Source organism: Aptenodytes forsteri, unplaced genomic scaffold (assembly GCF_000699145.1).
Source record: "Aptenodytes forsteri isolate BGI_AS27 unplaced genomic scaffold, ASM69914v1 Scaffold137, whole genome shotgun sequence".
Taxonomy (NCBI): domain Eukaryota; kingdom Metazoa; phylum Chordata; class Aves; order Sphenisciformes; family Spheniscidae; genus Aptenodytes; species Aptenodytes forsteri.
The window spans coordinates 5,592,158-5,611,454 of NW_008796221.1; the positions used below are offsets into that span (position 1 = coordinate 5,592,158).

Sequence of the window (19,297 nt, forward strand, 5' to 3'; positions counted from 1 at the left end):
TGACCCCATCGTGAGGAAACGCCGACACCGGGCCCTCGACCAAGCCTCAGCGGTGTGGGCCCAGCCATGGGAGTGAGGCCTAGTACCTGATCGGAGCTATGGGAAGTTTATATTCCTCACAAAACCACTGCTTCCCCTGTAATGAGTATTTTCAGTGGGATACTCCAACAAACCACAGTCAAACCGAACTATTCCAGAGCTGGCTAATTACAAACTGTGCAAAACAGGCCTAGGTTTTAATTGCCCTGTTTTCCTAACTCTGCACCACAGAACAGTACAATTCAGGAAAGCCAGTTTTCCTGTCAATAAACCGTTACTGCCAGTTTCTGTAACCACGAAGTCCTGCATTTCGTCAGTTAGTTTGTGAACTGCTGTGGGCAGAGCTTGTTGCCCGCTGAGGTTCCTTTGGCCATGTGTTTCCACACAGCGTTGAAATAGGCTATTTCGGCACTGCTAGTTGAGGGCACTGCATTTCCTGCGAGACAGATCTAGGACGGATCTAGAAGTTGTTCTTTCAGACAACGGGGGAAGTCCCGAGACTGAAACAAGATAATAATCTAAAGTCTTGTTTTGAGAAGCATCCTGAATGTATGCAATGTATCTAAGAGACTAGACTGTTCAGGGTAGGAAGGCTTCATCAATACCAGTAAATTCAATGCTCCGCCAAGGCCAGCTGGCAGGGAACTGCCGTGCCAATGCTGGTGAACTCGCTCAGCTCCCAACATGGGACGGCCCTGTGCAAACTGTCTGCTGGGAACAGTCCCTCCCCACTGCCAGGGGCTGGGAAAGGCTTGCGGGAATGGTACTTGATGAGAGCCAAATCTGGGTTGGGAAAAATTCTGGCAATGTCCCAGTAGAAACAACTTCATTTCAGTGCCAAAGATTGTTCCTGAGCATGCTTGGAGTGTATGGCTGTAGATAAATAGGTATAGACATGCAGAAAGCAGTGCTGTCAGTTTTTACTTCCTGTTTAAAATTTTTACTTTTTTCTTGGAGTTAAGAGCTTTTCACTTGTCTAATCAAATATTATCTCAAAAATGAGGGAAAAATCAGAGGTGAAATTCTATTATCTGTCTGAGTCCCACAGTGTGTTGTGTGACATTATACGAAGAAACAAAATACTATTTTTAAAAAAATCTGTACTACATATGCTGGAGGGAAGGCACTGGGTTTTGGTACTACTTTCCTAACCCAGTAAACCCCCTCTGCCTCAGACTGTAGCACAGTACTTCTGACATCCTCTGCCTCAGTACAGATACTACAAACCTTCCCTACTGCTGTCCTGCTCTGCTCCAAAGAGAGAGAAAGCTGGGCTCTCAGCAGATGATCAGAAGGAAGAGGATCTTGGGCCCCAGATGTAGTATTGGCTTTTCCCCAGGTCCTTCAGCGCCTGCCTTCTGTGCCCCCTGTGCTCTCCTTTTTAATAGATACAGCCAGTTTCTGGAAGAGCTCAGTGCTAAGCTGGTGAGTGCCCTCAGTCGCTCCGTCTCTTGCTCTGGGCTCTACTTCCATGCTGGGTCTCGAAAATAGTGGGAACAGAGGATCTTTCTGCTCAGCGTGAGCCATCTCCTACACTTGCCAACGTCCTGTTACTCAAGAGTTGATTCACAAGAGCTGTCAGAAGTGGTGCTCCCTTACCCCTGAAATGTTGCCAGTCACACACAGATTTTAGGTGACAAAACTACTGTGACTCACAAATGACAGTGGTGTTAGTAGCTCCTGAGCTGTCTCAGAGGCTAAAGCTTGAGAAGGCTATTCACCGTGATGTACCTCCTCAGACTCCAAAACATGAAGCAATTTCAGAAAAAGCCATCGTATTTTAAATACACAGCTTTTCTGGAATATTTTGTGTATGTAAGCAAGTTACTATTCCCTTTGGAGTTCAGGGTGAAAATGTACTGACTCCCCTAAAAAGTTTGCGCTGCCACTTCATATGCTGCGTGCTTAAACAGCAGCTTTAATCCTGCAGCAGGGCCTGTCCAGTTTCTGTCACAAGCACTGTAATTGCATGAAAATAATAAAACACAAAAGCATTATATACTGCATACATTTAAAAATAAAAGTGGAAACTGTTGTTAACACATTAGTTAAAATACAAACCTAAATGCCAAGAAACCAGATGCTGCCTAATTTGACAAGGACCCCTTGATTGCATATGTAACTGTGGATCTCTGTGACTGAAATTATTGTTACTGTTATTTTGCTGCCTGTACTATTTTAGTACCCACATACTACATACCCATACCCACACACATTTAGTACCTATGTAAGAAGCATCTTGTAGCTGCAAAGTAGGCACATCCTTTCACCAGAGAATTTACATTGGAGGCAAATTAGTTTCCGCAGAATAGAAAAATCGAACCTTACATGAAGCTAGCTACTTCTCCTTTTTTTTTTTCGTTTAGTTTCTCCCTTTTAGTTTATGCATATTCAAAAGATCCATCCAGTTCCAGCATTTTTTTAATTGCAGACATATCTCTGTCAAGTTGTAAAATAAAAAAGCAAAGCACCAAACTGTGCATTTGAAAATTAAAATTAAGTTTCTCTTCCATTTTACAGTTAGATCGAACTGATCTCATTATGCTGGGATTTATCTCAAAGATGTTTTACCAGACTTCACTAAGCCATTAGCCATCCTCCATCCTAGAAATTTGAATCCTTGCTAGACATAGAATTACAGCTTACGATAAACTGATTATCCTCATAATGTCTCCTACTTAACAAAATAGCAGTGTCTCATATGTAAATGCAATCTAAAATTTAGCATCCAGCAAAGGTCATTAGAGAGATGCAACTTTAAATCAAGAAATGTTATTATTCAGCTAAAAATGCAATAAAATAGAACAAACACTGGTGTTCTAACAGTACGAGCTGAATATATAAACATTCACCACTAAACTCTTACAAAACACTACTTTTAAAATGGTTTTAACAGTCTCTTTTTACAATGAGATTGTTTAGAAATGGACTATTGTAACAATAAATGCCTAAACCAGAGGGATATTGTGAGCAAACAGTATTATCTGCAGCTTCCAGATGGAGAAAATGAGACCTGTCTTTATAGCTCTTATGCATCCAGTCTCAAGCAACAATGAAGTAGAAGGGCCAGGATTAGCAGAGGGGAGTTCTATATAAACAATGTCCTTGTCATTTATCCTGCAGTCATCAGCATGATACATAAATAGTTGCCTGCCAAGTTCAGGATGCCACGGAGCCTTGTGAAACGGGTAGATGATATAGGTGAGATTCTCAGGATGACAATCTAGTTCCTTCAAATCCAGACTCCGGATTTCACCCTAAATATGAAGAGCTTTGTATTTTACACTAAGTAGCTATTTTAGATTAGCATCCCTCGTAAACAGGTTTCTGGAAAAGGACCAAATGGCACTTTTGGTTTTTAAGCAGGCTTTACCCTTCAAACTCGTCAGGAACCCCACCAAAACCAGTAGTAATATACAGTCTGAATTATACAATTCCAGCTGGTTTTCTGAGGACATGAGGTTTCCATGCTCATTACTGTACAATATCAACCAAACTTGACACAGAGATCTCAAAGATAAGGCCACTCCTATGTCTCATGAAAATGAGCAGCCAGGAACCGCCAGCTGAGGAGAAGGCTGCAGTATCAGCTCACACACATCTACAAATACCCAATATGATAAAAGATTCAGCTGGTTCCAGCACTCAACAGATCTAGCTGGTTGCTTCTAGAGAAATACTTATACTTTATAAAACAATTCCATGTAGTAGCAGTGAAAGTGATATAAATCAGAAATCTGCATATACACTCCTGATGCATATATAACCATGTATCAACACAGGGGTTGAACACAATACTTTGAAATCAGCACTGCTGTAGCTCTGAGCTAGAATGACAGTCGACATGAGCAAAGAAAGCACGATCACATTGAAAGGTTTTTCTTTCAGTTGTATAGATAAAATATTTCTTCTGAAATAAAGAAAAAGTTCTTATCAGCAAGACACACTGTCATGATCAGGTCACTATAGACGTAGTCTGGAAGAGCTATCCTGAATTGCAGGTCGATTCAACCCCAGCCAAGAGGCCACAGCAACTGAGCATCAGAACAGCACTACTCAGGAAAACAGACCTTCAAAACTGCTGAAACCAGCACACAGTAAAAGCATTAACAATTGAAATTGCCTTCAGCTGAACTACTGTTTAGTGCTGTGTTGGCTTTTTGTAGAGTCATTGTGTTCACTGTTTATTTACAATCCACTATGTTTTTAAAGCAATGATATGGTATTGCACTTAATGAATATGCTGAAATCCTGCTGCCAGGAATTGGCTTTAGCTCAGCCAAGCAAGAATTCAAACAAGCCTAAAAACATGGGCTCAAGAAACTATACTTTTTTGCAGAGGAGCGTTTTTTTGTGAATAAAGCTGTTTTGAGAATACAAATCAAACTTTACGGACACTGTGTTGTCCGATTTTCATGCCAGCTGCTCACTGGCATCTAGCTGATTATTTTTATCAGTATTACCTATAGGTTATCCTCCAGCTAATTAAATTGCAAATAGCATTTCTTTTCCATGGTTAATCACTGAGCAGCAACTGCAAGGGCCTACAGGCCACTGACACTGGTCTTTTGTACTCTCGAGCTGCAAGGAAAACTGTCTAAATTAAACATAAAGGCTGTTGGCTGAATTTATAACATTTCCATTTCTCATTAACAGAGCACTCTTGAAGCTGCTGATTAAAAACTTTCTTCAGGGAATATTATAGTATTCTGTCTGCACGCGGTTCTTTTTGTCATAGGTATCTATGCACTGAAATAAGAAAGAGGGACCTAGCTGTAAGTACCAAACAACTTACTACCTGACTTCTGAAGGCTTTTATCAGGAAGATAAATGGAAGGAGTTTGGGTAGTTCATAACAACACTTTTTCAAGAAGAACGTGCCAAACGAAAGATTCAGCCTGATGTAGTAACTCAAGAGGAAATTCCCGTGGGTAAGTTCATCTGATTTAGCAAAACAGATAGGTTTCTCCTTGCCTTTTAGCAGGCTCACTACAGAACAAGGATCCTAGAAATTAGTCCTTTTTTATTGCTTTTGTTGGCATTCCATACAAGTGTCATTTCCATACCTTCCTTTGACTATAACCACATACAGGTGCATTGTTTTATATCATTACTCTGATTTGATGGTGGACAAGTTCCCAAAATCCAACATTTATTTCAACTTTTTGCTTGTTTTAAGAAAAGGTCACTTCAGCAAAATATTTTCTCCAGAAAATAATTAAAAGGTCACCCAAGTCTCTAGTATAATTCAATAAAAGTTAACACAGTTAGTGAAAAATGAAATTAATGCAATTACTGAAAATATTAGAATTTGGCACCTGATCAGGCAGCCAAGACAGCCACCATTCTTTGATTCTGTGATTCATTCTTCCTCTGTTCAGACATCGTTCAGGTAGCAATGCTGTGAGCAGCTTTTCTTAACAATCTGTGAAGTGAGAGTAGATTTTCCATTACACGAAAATGCTGTTAATGCTACTCATCACAGCTTATAATATAGTAAATGTACAGTTACATGCTATTCTAATATCCAGGTAACTGAGTTTTCTCTTTTATCTCCTCTCTTAAACCCTGTTTTCTCAATCTCTAATCCCTATAATCTCAGTAATGCTTAAGTAAGCATTAGCAAACACAAACTACAGACCATGTAGTTTTATACAGATATTAATACAGTGCGAGTATAGACTTACCCAAAATAGTCACTGATCCAGGGTAGTTTTTGTTTAGCTACCGCAGTTCCCTGTTGCAGTTTAACTGTGGAAGCAATGTATACAAGCATTTGGCTTTACAGCTCTATCCAGCTTCTTAGCCGGTTTTATAGCCTGGACTGATTGCCATGATGTTGTAGACTCTCTGGGGTCCATGATGCTGTAGACTCTCTGGGGTCCATGATGCTATTGCAGACTGGCCAAATTCGAGTCCTGGCTCATCTCTGTGTGCTGTAGGCCTGCCCTGCGCTCACGGACTAAGGTGGTATCACGCATCACACCTAACTCCAGCTGTATAAAACTAGTTCTCTACGCTCTCTCAATAGTCTGGAGGGAAACGGGCACCTCCAAAATGTGGGTTATCCATTGTACTCTGGACAACTCTCTTAGGATGGTTACTAAGAAATGTCTCCTCGTGGTAATTCTCTCTGCCAGTGAATGTAGAGGAACAAATGACTAGTTCAGCAGACTAAAGATACCCAACTTCCAGGCAGCTACCTTCAGGCAAAACAAATCTTATCCTGAGCTTCAGACTAGTAGCTCATCCCAGGCTTCCCTTATCTTAGCATCGGATCCCTATATTTTATTAAATTATTAGAGGATATTATACAGATTATAAATGCATTTACTCAAGGGCACAAGTTGAACTTAGATTCTGTAAGGGCTTCCAGCATTTTGATGCAACAGGCTGGAAATTCTGCAGCATCTTTACTTAAATTTAAATACTGAGTTCTTGTCATTAACTAAATCAAACAAAGCAATCACTTGAGTATTTGTTTTGTTATTTATCTTTATATTACAATAAGTTTATTTTTTGATGCATGCACATATTCAGGGTTCAAGACTTTGTAGAAACTGAATTTTGTGCTGATTTTTGTGAAACAAATAACCACGCTGTAGAAGTTATCAAGGGAAAAGCTAGCAGTGTTGACAGATGGCTGGCAAAGAGAAAGTTGGAGCTTTTATAACCTGAGAAGCCAGCAGAAGGAGTTTGGAAAAGTAGGATAACGTTGGTTGGATATTTCTGCTCACATAAGCAGCCAACTTGCTAAAGTTGATATTTAAACTTTTAAATTTCAAGTTAACAATCTGATTGCACTGAGTTTAGTGGTGCATATCACTGAAGATCTTTTTTCAGACTGATTTCAGATTCATTGGCCTTTTTTATAGTTCTCTGAAGAAAACAATTTCTGGAGTTTCTCAAACCCACTGTGCTCTATGTCCCAGATTGATGCCTTTGTCAAATCCTATTATAGCCCAGATTGCCAGACCTACCATTTTTTGTGGGACACAGCTGCTTTTGCTGGTCATTTTCTTCCCTACCACTTTCCTACATTTTTCTACTAACTTCCAGATGTTTGGCAGCTAGTGCAGAGCACTAACTCCAAGCAGGCTGCCAAACATCTACTAATCCCAGACATCGTGCATGCACAGGTCTTCTCTGTATGTTATGCCCACTGTGATTCTCCAAAATACCTTCGATCTCCTTCACAAAAGCCATGCAACTCGAGCCACATATGCTCAGAAAATCATCAGGTTTGCAATGCAAGAATTTCAGTGCATGCACATTAATGAGTTGGTCTGTAGATAAGCAGTAAATTTGAAATGTCCAGAACACATTCAAATTGGCACATGTGCATAAAGATCCAATATGCCTTAAACACATTTGCTTCCACATCTGCCTTTGGAACTTCAGCTACCGACTGGGAGGCATGAAAGTACCTGTGTACCTCTGGAATATATATTCTTTTTTCTTTGAAAATCCCACTTAACTCAGTATATAAGAAGAACTGAGTTAATATGAGAGGCCTAGGAGATCTACCTAAGAGGCATTTTCAGACACAACATGGTCTTCATAGCAGATAAGCTATAGTGTGTCAAACGAAAGAAGGTTTGGAATAGGAATCCAAGTCACTACTACTAAGTAGATTCAACAGAATTAGGGGATGGGCACTTACTCTCTAGATGGTTGCAGTTCTTGCATTGATGGTATCGCATAGTGGTTGCACTACTTTCAGCATTAGCCATAATCGCATGTGTTTCTGACTATGGCTATCAGTCATCCTGCTAGTCTATTAATACTGGCAGATCTACTTTTTGTACTATGTAATGTATTTATTTTATCCTGAAACATTTTTCCCAAATCAGGTATAAAAAATAAAACCAGAAAGCTTCAGAACTTACTGCCAGCTGCACAGTGCACAAATCTCACAGCTATTCCTTTTGACTTTCCCACTTTTTTTTTCTTTTTTTTTTTTTGCAATGATAACCAATATTTTCCAGTCTTGGCTTTCTACCAGTGAAATTATTTACATCTCAATCTTTTCTTTTTGAATTACAAGTTAAGCACGAGGAGTAATTTTTAGTATAATTACACATATAAGTTGATCACAAGAGATTTACTGAGAAACTCTAAACTCCCCAAAGCTTCTTGAGACTATTCTTTTTTACTATTTTTCAAAGTTTTCAGCAGCCTCTGGATAAATAAAAGAAAGAATATGTGGCATCTACATGCAATTTTTATTTCATCCATGTAAGGTCCTCATACATTTCTCAAAAATGTATGGATTGACTGACTCTGCCTACATAAAATCTACGCCAAGTCATGTATATTTGAATAAGGAAAACCCATCTATACAGTTTGCAATAAAGCAGCAGGAACTATGTGCGTAGTTAAGATTTGCTATCTGATCTTTACAGGCCAAGACTCTAAAGGCCTGAATCGAAGTTCAGCACAGTCAATGAGATGCTCTGATTTAATTCAAAGTACCTGTCTTTAAACAGACAACTTGACTTGCATGGAATAGTGGCTGACAATCACAAGCAGAACATGGAATGGAATAGAATGGGATGGAATAGTTCAGTCGGAAGGAACCTACAACGATCACCTAGTCCAACTGCCTGACCACTTCAGGCCTGACCAAAAGTTGAAGCATGTTACTAAGGGCATTATCCAAATGCCTCTTAAACATTGACAGGCTTGGGGCATCGGCCACCTCTCTAGGAAGCCTGTTCCAGTGTTTGACCACCCTCTCGGTAAAGAAATGCTTCCTAATGTCTCTTTTTTTACCTCCTTGCTTTGACTTCTGCAAATGCTTGTGTATGATGCCTTGCTTTGATTTGTAAGTTAGAGAAGGGAATAAGAATTCCAGTTAGAAAAGAGAAAGAACAGATAAAGACAACTTAGGTAAATTAAATGTTCTCAATTGTGTCAGCCTGATACAACTCCCTTAACCATTCTCTACTAGTTCTCAGAAGTAACCGCTTCGTTCCCTCTCTAAAATAAGGAATGTGTAAGTTAAATAAGAAAGGAAATGGTCAAGCATACAAATGGAAAAAAGGCAGAATCCAAAACTCAGGAATTCAGGAAAGGCTATTCTTTGCCTTTCAGTTCCTCTTGCCAAATAATAGGAAAAATAAAGTATTCCTAAGCATCTATACAATAGCAAAGAGGAGATTACCAAGAAGATGGAGCCAGGCTCTTCAAAGTGCTATAAGGTGGGGGGATGACAGACGATGGACATAAATTGAAATAAGAGAGGTTCAAACTGGATTTAAGGGAAAACATTTTCACCATGAGGCAGTCAAGCTGTGGAACTGGTTGCCCAGAGAGCTTGTGAAGTCTACACTCTTGCAGGTTTTCAAAATGCAACAGAATGAAGTCTGATCTGAACTCATAGCTGACCCTGCTTTGAGCAGGGGGTTGGACTGGAGACCTCCTGAAGTCCCTTTCAAACTAAATTAGCCTGTAATTCTACGGTGGTAAGTAACAGGTAATGTGGTTTTACGAGAAAACATTCCAGAACAGGGACATAGGCCTTGCAGATTGAGGAGAAGCAATAGATGCTTCATATGTTGACTGTAATAAGGCTCTTAACCTGGTCTTGCAGGAAGCATGCACGGCTAGCTAAGGAAATATTCTGGATCTATCTAGGCACCAGATTCAATTTTCCTTGAAAATTCCCCCATCTCTTGCCCCATTCCCTTTTGTCTTCTCCTGAGGGCCACACGGAAGTGGGCAGGGAATGGTCATGGCATGCATAAATCATGCTAGTTCTGCCCCATGACACCTTCCTTCTTGAGAGGTACATGGCCTTTCCTCAGGAGACAAGAAAGTGAATCTGTCACATGGTCTTAATGCAGTGGCCTAAGTGGTATGAGTGCACATGTACATCGTGTCGTAGGACAAACACCAGAATAAAAAATGGTAACAAACCAGAGAAATGGTCTGAAAAAAATAGGATGTTGTTCAAGATGGAAGGATGTAAGGTATTATTTTTAAGAATAATCAGCTGCACAGGAAGGTGATGGAGTGTTATTGGTAAGCAGTACACCCCTCAGAAAAGCATCTAGGGGTAGTATTGCATCATAAACTGAACAAGCCAGTGCTGTCATACTGTCGTAAAATAAACAGACTTCACACTGGGGTGTATAAACAGCTCCATAAAAGACACATGAAGCAAGGTTCTGTTCAAATCAGCCCTGATAAGACCTCAGCTGGAGTACAACATCCTTTTTTGGGCACCTCACTTGAAGAAAGACCAATAAAGAAAGAAACCATGGTAGAGCCATGTAATTTTCAGAGGTATAGAAAATGTGACCCATGAGGTAAGACTGAAAGAATTAATTTGTTTAGTCTAGCAATGAGAGGATTGAGGGAAGATATGATATCAGTTCTCAAACACATAAAAAGTATTGCAGAGATACAAACTGTTCTTCACATCTACTGATACGGCAAGAAATAATAGCTTTAAACTGCAACTTGCAGATTTAGGTTATATTTTACAAAAACCTTTGGAACTGTAAGGAACATCATGCAGTAGCTCACTGTGGAAGGGTCTGAAAAATCAGCATGACTGCAAATTTTCAAGGTCAGGTCGAACAAATATCTGTCAGGAGCTGATTAGATAGAGTGGATTCTGCTATGAAGCAAGAGGATGAACTGGAAAACCCTTTCAGATTTTTATTTTTTTTTTTAATCATGTCTAGAGAAGCAACTCCATTGTCCTCATTACTAAATTGGCATGAAAAAGGAGGAAAAAAAATGTACCAGTGTCACCTCTCCAAGTTTTCTTAAATTTTGCCAAATGTTTTTTTGCCTACTTGTTAAATCTCAGTCTCGTTTTATCTAGAATTAGGGTATCTCTGGTAGAAGAACAGGACAGCATACATGAAACGGGAAAATTATTCTTATTAAGGTTGTTCTATTTTGTGTTTTGTAAATAACTTAAATCATGTGAGCAGCTGGGATAAAAGAATATTTTGATTTATAACTGCTCGTTTTGTTTAAATGACAGGAATGGCAGGGATAAGAGAAGAACCCTTTGTTAAGCTTTATCTGTGCTGGAGAACATCTCTTGCAATTGCTCTGTAAACCACCGTTTTGTCTAGGTCTTTTTACACTGACTTTCTAAGCTTCCCAAAGTTCTCCTAGCGGCACAGGTACACAGACACCAAGATTTGGTGTCCTTTCAGCTAGGCTTGAAAACATGCTCACTATCGAACTACTTAATTTCAACTTTAAAGAAACTTACTCCTACCTTTGTAGAGGTCCTAGCGAAACTAGGGGAAATCCCACTTGAAATTTCCAGTACTTCTATGATTAAACATAAATAGCGGAGTTATGCATCAGTAAGAGAACACCAGTCCCTCACTTCATTTTCTACAAAGGAGCAAATCACTTGTTCTTTATCTACCCCAAAATCCATAAAAGTTGTGGTTTCTAAAAGCTTCCATCCCAGGAAGCAGGACGCTTAGAAGCAATCTTTTTTTTCCCCATTTTAGAGATAGTCTTATCCTCTGCTTATGTTGTTTAAGTACTTTTAATAACAATTATCTTTTATTAATTAACACCATTATTTTGTTATCTGACTCCAAAAGCATTTTCTATGGAAGAAGCTTACCACTGTGAAGCATTTTGCTGCATGCTTGAAGAAGAACAAAAAAACTATCTTTATTTTTGAAGAAATATTATTTTTTTGAAGAAAAAAACCTATCTTTACCAGAATACTTAAAGAAGCATCAGTCATTTTCCAAGTTATAAATAACATACATAAAAATTACATCCCCTTTGAAAAAGACAATAATGCTAATAATTCCCTTGAAAAAAAAGATCTGTTACCTTCATAGAGTTTACATTGTCAATAAATCACCATCAACAATTATTTATGCATTTTAAATAACAATTGTGCAGTTCTGCTCTAGTTTTGCCAAAACGAAAAGACTCTGTTCAGATGCATCTGTTTTCCAGTGACATCTATGCTTGCTTTCTTTCATTTATTCAGTGAACCAGCTGTGTTGACTGATGTCTGAGAAATCAAGTTCAGTCCCAGAATAATTCCATTGTAGTCAATTTAGTTGCAGCGAGGACCAATTTGACCCATGGAGCTCAGTATATTCTAGAAAGTCATGCAGCCTGTCAGTAGCTCAGACAGGATTTAAATAGAGGATCCTCCTGAATCCCAATTCAAATGAGCCTCTTTTGACATCATCATCGTGTCTACACATTCAGAGTGACATTTTGTCAAATGCCACTCGGAGCATTGCTCATCTGTTGGCATACCAAAAAGTGACCCTCATGGCTTTAGTCACATGCCCTCATTCTTTATTTCCATTTATTTATAACTCTCTCCCCTATTCAGTGCCAGCTGTTAAAACCAGAGCGGATTTCCTTTCCCTCTCCCTCCTGGGAGCTGTGGATGAAGAAGAGGTTTCAGACTCATTTCAGGAGGGTGGTAGCAGGGTACTGAGGTCAGCCTGGGAACCCAGCAGTTTCCATTAGTGCCAGAGCAGCAGCTTAGCAGCTGAAAGCAGCTTCGTGTAGCACATAGCACGCCTGCATGGGGTGCTGACAGTTAAAATAATAATCCAATTATGAAAGATCCTCACTGAATGTAGTGGTTTGGACTATGGGATTTCTTGAAGCCCCTTCTAGCCCTGTACTTCGATGATGCTTGTGTAATAAAGCTACAAAAACAGTTTGTGCAGGCAAGGAAAAGGATGGTCCGTGATTCTGAATATTTACAAGCAATCACAGGGAAGCTCTGACTTACCTCATTGTTATACACCTTCTTTCTTATTAATGACTGTTGCCCTACAGTAACTTTACATGATTTAAAAAGTCATTTTTTTTTCTTGTTTTCCATTTCACAATGTATTTTTCATTGTAATCTAAAAACTAACTTATTTGAGATTATGCAGAAGTTCTTGGTTACAATACCACCATCGTTATTTGATTTTAACCAGGTTTCTTGTGAAACCATGCTCTGTGCCTTTCCATCAAACTAACTGGCCAATTTCAAGGATATTTGAAAGAAGGAAAATATTTCAAGGGCTTTCTGTGGATTAGGAAGTCTTAGAGCATTCCCTGGTTTCTTAGTAAAGGTGGACAACTCAGCTACATCCCAGTTCACACTGTGAAGAAACCTGAGTACGCATCTGTCCTTTTCCCTGCAACCTGGTTTTCATGGAAAGTAAACATTAAAAATTTGTGTTTGATGGGATCTAAATGATGCTCCAAAGGCATGTGTTCTGGTCAGTTAAGGGACCAAGGCCTCAGAGCATGTAATAGTACACCGCTGAAGTAAGCCTAATACAGCCCAAAGTAATTAAATTCCTATAATTTTCTTTAACACCAGTATCTGGATGTAGGAAGGAGACTAAATTAGTTCCCTGAGTATGGGAAAAGTAGGTAGAACACGGCAGCATGTATTGTCTTAGCATGAGCCAGTTGGCAGTGGGCACATGCAGTTGCTGGCCGGTCTGCCTGCACATACGACTAACTGGATTAACCACAGCACACGCTGTCTCTTGCCCAAACAGATGTCATGGAAGGCATGGAGAGAAGTGTGCTTGGATTATTATGCTGGGAGGGTGAAACTACAGAGCAGTGAACAGAAATGATCAGGACACCAAGCTTGCATAGTTTCATTCTTTCTGAAAGAGCCTATTTGTGTATGATTGTTTATTTCTATGTGGCATTGTCTTTCCATATGTGCTCTGAAAGTATGAGTAAACAGTGGCCCCAGTTCTTCCATGGCCATCACTGGTTTTATTCTGCATTGATCTCAGAGGTATTACACTGGCTTTAAACTAAAAAATGAAACAGACAGTGAATTCAAAGAAGTTGTTCCAATCCTAGGGTCTCCGAACGAGCATGTTACTGTTTAGCAGGAAATAAGCATCTATGAACCTCCAACATTGTCTGTCTATAAGACTTCAAAGGTGTTATGTTCAAACGTGAGAAGGAAGAGAGAGTTTTAACACTCTGCAGCTTTATAGACAGCTCCTACAAAGCATGTAGAATAAATAGTTGAACTGACATGTCACACTCCCACGATCAGCTCATCACTGTATTGGTGCACCCCCAAAATCATCCTGAGAGCAACCTATTTGGGACACTGCTGGTGAAAACTCAGGCCTGTGCACCCTTTCAGCATCCTCTTCAGGCAGTCTAGATACTCCTTCTGCAGATGTACACAGCCTGGAACATCCCCAGCCAGCATATTTCCACCATGAAGTACTTAAGAGTATATTCTTCCATGCTCTCATACCATGCCTCCTTCCCTTTCTACACCCTTGCATCTTGTCCCCCTCCGAGCACTTTTGTAGTACTGCCAGTGCAGTAGCCCTCTCATTTTGCAGGCTGACTGTATGCCAAACAAGCAAGCTGTGTCTTGGCAGGATGAATTTTCCTCCCACATTCCAGAGGACTCACAATGGGCACTCCCTGCCGAAGGGCTATATTCACAGCTGTGAAGGCAAGCCAGACCATCTTAAAGACTGACTGAGACCCAGCATTGGGGTTGTCAGATGACGCATATCTGCCTCACAGTAGCCCATTTGCTCTGTGGTGAATAAAAGCACGGAGCTAGGGCCAAATACTTCTTAGAGCCACAAAAAATGAAACCACAGAGATATCAATGGCATGAGAATAAGGTTAATTACATATACATACAACAATCTGGTCATATCAGAAATTAAACTAGAGGGCATAGTTACGGCCTTAGCAATTGCCAATATTCACATCCAAGCCATGGCACTATGTGTAAGAAATGCTCCCTTAAATAAAGGATAGTTACAAACTCAATCCATTTTAGTATATGTCTAAAATGATTGTTAGAGGGACACTTTTCAGTAATGCATTTAGACACAAAGAAACAGTTTGTCGTCATCTCGCCTGCACTGAAAGCAGCACAATGTTCTACAATTTCTAATTTGCAATTAGTCAAGACACTCATAACAACCCAACAGTGTTAGGAGCTACCCCTACATATTCTTTTTTTTTTCTCCTTTTTACATCCAGAATGTCTTTTTCCTGTTTATTAAACCTGTTACTGTATCTTGTGCCCAATTACAAATTCAATTGCAAAAGGGCAGGGATTTTTTTTTATGCACAGTGCCACTCACAAAGGAATCTGGATCTGATCAGGCCTTTTAGACACTGTAATTGAATTTCCTAAATATATTTTAATGATAGTAATTTTGCAAAATGTTACACAATATTACAATACATTATCAGGTACTGACTATAACAGCATCATCTCGTGGTAGTGCTTGTTCACAATCACACTGCCAAGCTTCACCGATTTTGGAAACACATGTAACAACTTTAATTTCCCCTGAGATACATGGTTAAATCTCAAAATCAGGTGTTGTCTAAGGCTAGATATGTTCCAGTAAACTAAGGCATGGGCATTGACGTTGCCACACTTTAATAACCATTAAACCGCTAGCAAAGCTGCTACCTGAGTTTTGACTCATGCCAACTAGCATTCTCGCAGATAGTGCCCAAGCATACTTCAGGGATTAGGGTGGGCCAGGGAAGACTTACAACAGCAATTTTGATGCAGCCACCTGCTCTTCAGGGCTAGGAAGGTTTATCTGTATGAAAATACACACGTTGTACAATTTGGTGTCAGGGCTGGAGAGCGCTCTGGGCCTGTTACTAGTATAACACAGCCTAAATGTCTCTGTTACGGTTCCAGTTTATAGTCTCCCCCAGTTTTGTCCCCTGAGTAGAAGTTAAAGAGATACCAGCTAGGCATCAGAAAGTATTTTGCATAATATTTAGAAGCACATTTTGTTTTGTTTTAACTGTAGTTCATAAGTTCCTTCTCTGTAGTCCCAAAGATTGTCAAATTCTTTATTGTGTAAGAGGTTTGGATTTGTAATGGTAAACATGACATTCACAGTCATTTCATTAAGTATTGTATCTTGATTATATATCAAATTTGTAACTAAGGCAATTTAATGTTTTGATTAAACATTACTGTGAAGCATTTTGTACCTATATGTATTGATATATAAACAAAAAATATATTAGCTGGTTGTGTAACCCTCTTTCACAGGGTAACTTAACATCCAACATGATTTGAAACTCTGCTTGCCTCTGCCTGCAACAGGTGCCAAATAACTTTTCTCCCTTAACTTCCCTCCGAAACAGTGTGGATACCATAAGGGTGGTTTCCTCTCCACACTGTAATTAGAGGGCTAGGTTAGCCTTTTTGATTATGTCCCGATATGGGCCAATTTTGCCAGGGAGGCTTTTACTAGGCTAGTAGAATTTCTTTTGGTGCAAAATTTCTATGCTAGTAAAAATTTCAGTATAGCTAATGTTAGAGTGGTGAAAAACTTCTTTGCTAGGATAGTTTATTTCACTCAGAGATCTTTGTAACAAACTGTTACAGCATGTGTGCTTTTTTGCTGCGATAAACTACATCTGCACTATAGCAGTAAAATTACCTAGTATATAGCAAGACTAAGCCTAAAGGGATTTTGGACTCTGACTTGATATTCTAAGATGGAGTGAGAGATGGTACAACATTTTTTATTTTCTTATCTAGGAGGATTTTCAATCAAGTTAAAACAGCTCAGTTATAAAGCTATAAAAATTTTAACTATCAGAATTTTTACTTTTTCCTACTTTAGATTGTGCTTCAGTTACTGCCCAAGACAGCGAGTATCTTGCTCTGACACAGCCTACGTCAACCGACTAAATTAAACTTTGTGAAAAAGACTAATTCTACACTTTAGAGAGCAAAACAAAATACTGATAAACTTCAGTTGCATAGAAGGTTAAACCTTTCATCAAGAGAAGTTTTATTAATAAGTTAGTTGAGCTGTCCTGCCCACGATTAATGCACACACTATCTCCAAGGGAAAAACACCACTGCAGATACAATTCATGAAGTACTAACTGTGCGATTCTAATTAAGATATACGTTGTTGCATTAAGCAGATTAAGCTATGTTAAGGAACTTATCCTTCCAAGTCATTAATGAAATGGTATACCCCAAAAACTTCTTCAATAAAAAAGGATTCTGTTTCAGTTGTTAAATTTCACTGTGAGAAAAAAAAAATGCACTGACCCCCAAATAACCCCACTTTGCTATTCCTCAGTATCTATGCCTCTCTGCAGTACAAAGGAGCTCCCAAATCTTTTTCATTTCCATATATAGTGGACAATATATAGGGCCAGTCTGAGTAGTAAAAATGCCAGGAATGCATGCCACTGAAGAAAATAAAATTATTAAAACTCCCTTTCTTAGGACTATGTGCCAAGCAAAAAACTCTTACCTCATGCACAGATGGCTGGAACCTTCCCATCTGTTAGTAACTTCTGGCCTCCAACTCCTGCAAGATCCTAACGTTAGTCCTCTAAGCATGTTAGCACGTCTGGGGTGTATTAAGAGTCAGAGAGCTCTCTCTTCTGGGTTTACACAACTATTTGAGCACAGATGTCCCATTGGGACTTTTCCTCAGTTTAAATGCGTTTGTGTGCATAAGACATTGAAAGATCAAAACCTACCAAAGCGGCAGGACTAGACTGAGATCTTAGTTGGCTCATGGGAATACTGAAACAGGAAACTAATTTAAAATTCTGGTTCTGTTGAAGAGCACCTCTGAAGTTGAATTTTCTCATGTTGTGCACACTGGCGTGGCAGAGTAGGTAATAGGTGTGATATAGAGTTCAAGTAATTTCTGACACTGCTAGAACAACCATATAATTCTTCACCAGTTGTTATACCAGGAGAGATGTTTCCCTTTCAAACTGAAAACTGCATGCTGCACAGACACCAGTTGTCTTTACTTACAGCCTCCAAATGTTGACATCTATATTTGTAGTACAGACAAAATGCATTTACTAAAGCAGAGCCTCCTGAACTGTGTTTTTTGCAGCACTGGTGACAAACTACTTCCAAATGACATGTGGAGGCAGGTCTGCCTACCAGGAGATACTCAGCTGAAGTGTAGGATGAGCAACCCAAATCCGCTACTGTTGTCAATCAGTTACTACCAGCCTGGAGACACTTACCTAGTGGCTCACACAAATTTCTATATATAGGCACTAATTATTACTAACTGTTAATGGGCATTGATCAGAGCTATGGAGAGCAGCTGTATCATCCAACTCATTTAGTAGGTCTTAGATTCCATAAAGTAACACTAGAAATAACTTAAATCAATATAGATTTGTGTTTAATAACGTATGAGTAAGTCATTGCTACTATGAGGCCAGCTTAGCACTAGACATACTGATAGATGAAATGATCAGGAAATGTCAGATGCGAAGAGCCAGAAGTAAGAAATAAATTAGGATTTTCCACTGGCAAAGGTCAGCAAATCTGCCTGACCATAAGCAACCAATACATACCTGTCTTCCTCATACAGAACAAAATAACTTGGTAGCATTATCCTTCCTCTACCTTACTGAGACTAAAAGAATGGTAGATTAATGATAAGAAGAGTAAGGCTCATGTTTCTAGCCTCCCAAGACCTACCTTGAGAACTTGGCCTCTGAACATAGGTAAGATTTCTTTGCTAATGATCTGAACATCCATTCCCGAGCTTCAAGATAAAACGTACATAAATGTGTTATCAGAGCTCCAGATAGCCTTAGATTTTGCTGCTATATATGTGGGGGTTTTTTTTCATATCACAGCTGCATAGCTATGTCCATTACCTTCCATTGTATTTTGTGCTTAAGGAGGTAAGGAAAGATTAAAAAAACCCAAACATTTATTTATGAGAACCTAATTTCTCTGGATTGGGTGCCTCAAAATCCCTCACTTCCCAGCCCATCGGCTGGAGTCGCGTGTGAACTACTCACAGGCGTAAACAGGGGGTGAGGCGATGGTCGTAATCCAGCACGTGGAGGAACCTGGGCATGAGTTTGAACTTCCTAACGTAGAGGAAATGACGATGGGGAATGCAGGGGTCTGCGAGGTGGGCTGCTCTGCGAGGTGGGCTGCTCTGCGGGAGGGCGGCGGGCCGCCACCCGTGGCTTCGCTCGTGCGCCGCACCTCCCGTGAGTGCCGGTACCTCCCCGGTGACGGCAGCACCGCTTCAGGTTCCTGAGAAAACTGAGCCTAGGAAACTTTTCACCGCAGCACCAGGTGGTCAGAGCCTGCTCGTACTCCCAAATGGGACCGCGGGCAGCGTTTACCAACCATCGGAGCCGGACAGGAGTAGAACCAAGTGCTTCCCTTTCCCCGGGGCCGACTGGCAGTCCGGCCTCCAGCGACAGCGACGCGCTGGCAGCCCTCACGTCT

The 19,297-nt window shown here is 39.9% G+C and overlaps 1 protein-coding gene across 1 annotated transcript in view; it reads right to left on the reverse strand.

Moving 5' to 3' along the window:
• Window positions 1-18,586, reverse strand: part of PMPCB (peptidase, mitochondrial processing beta subunit) — a 28,505-nt gene extending 9,919 nt beyond the window's left edge. Inside the window, exon 1 of the mRNA XM_009289100.2 lies at window positions 18,527-18,586. Within this exon, the coding sequence (XP_009287375.1) occupies window positions 18,527-18,586 (60 nt within the window). The remainder of the gene's footprint in view (window positions 1-18,526) is intronic.
• Between the last annotated feature and the right edge of the window lie 711 nt (window positions 18,587-19,297).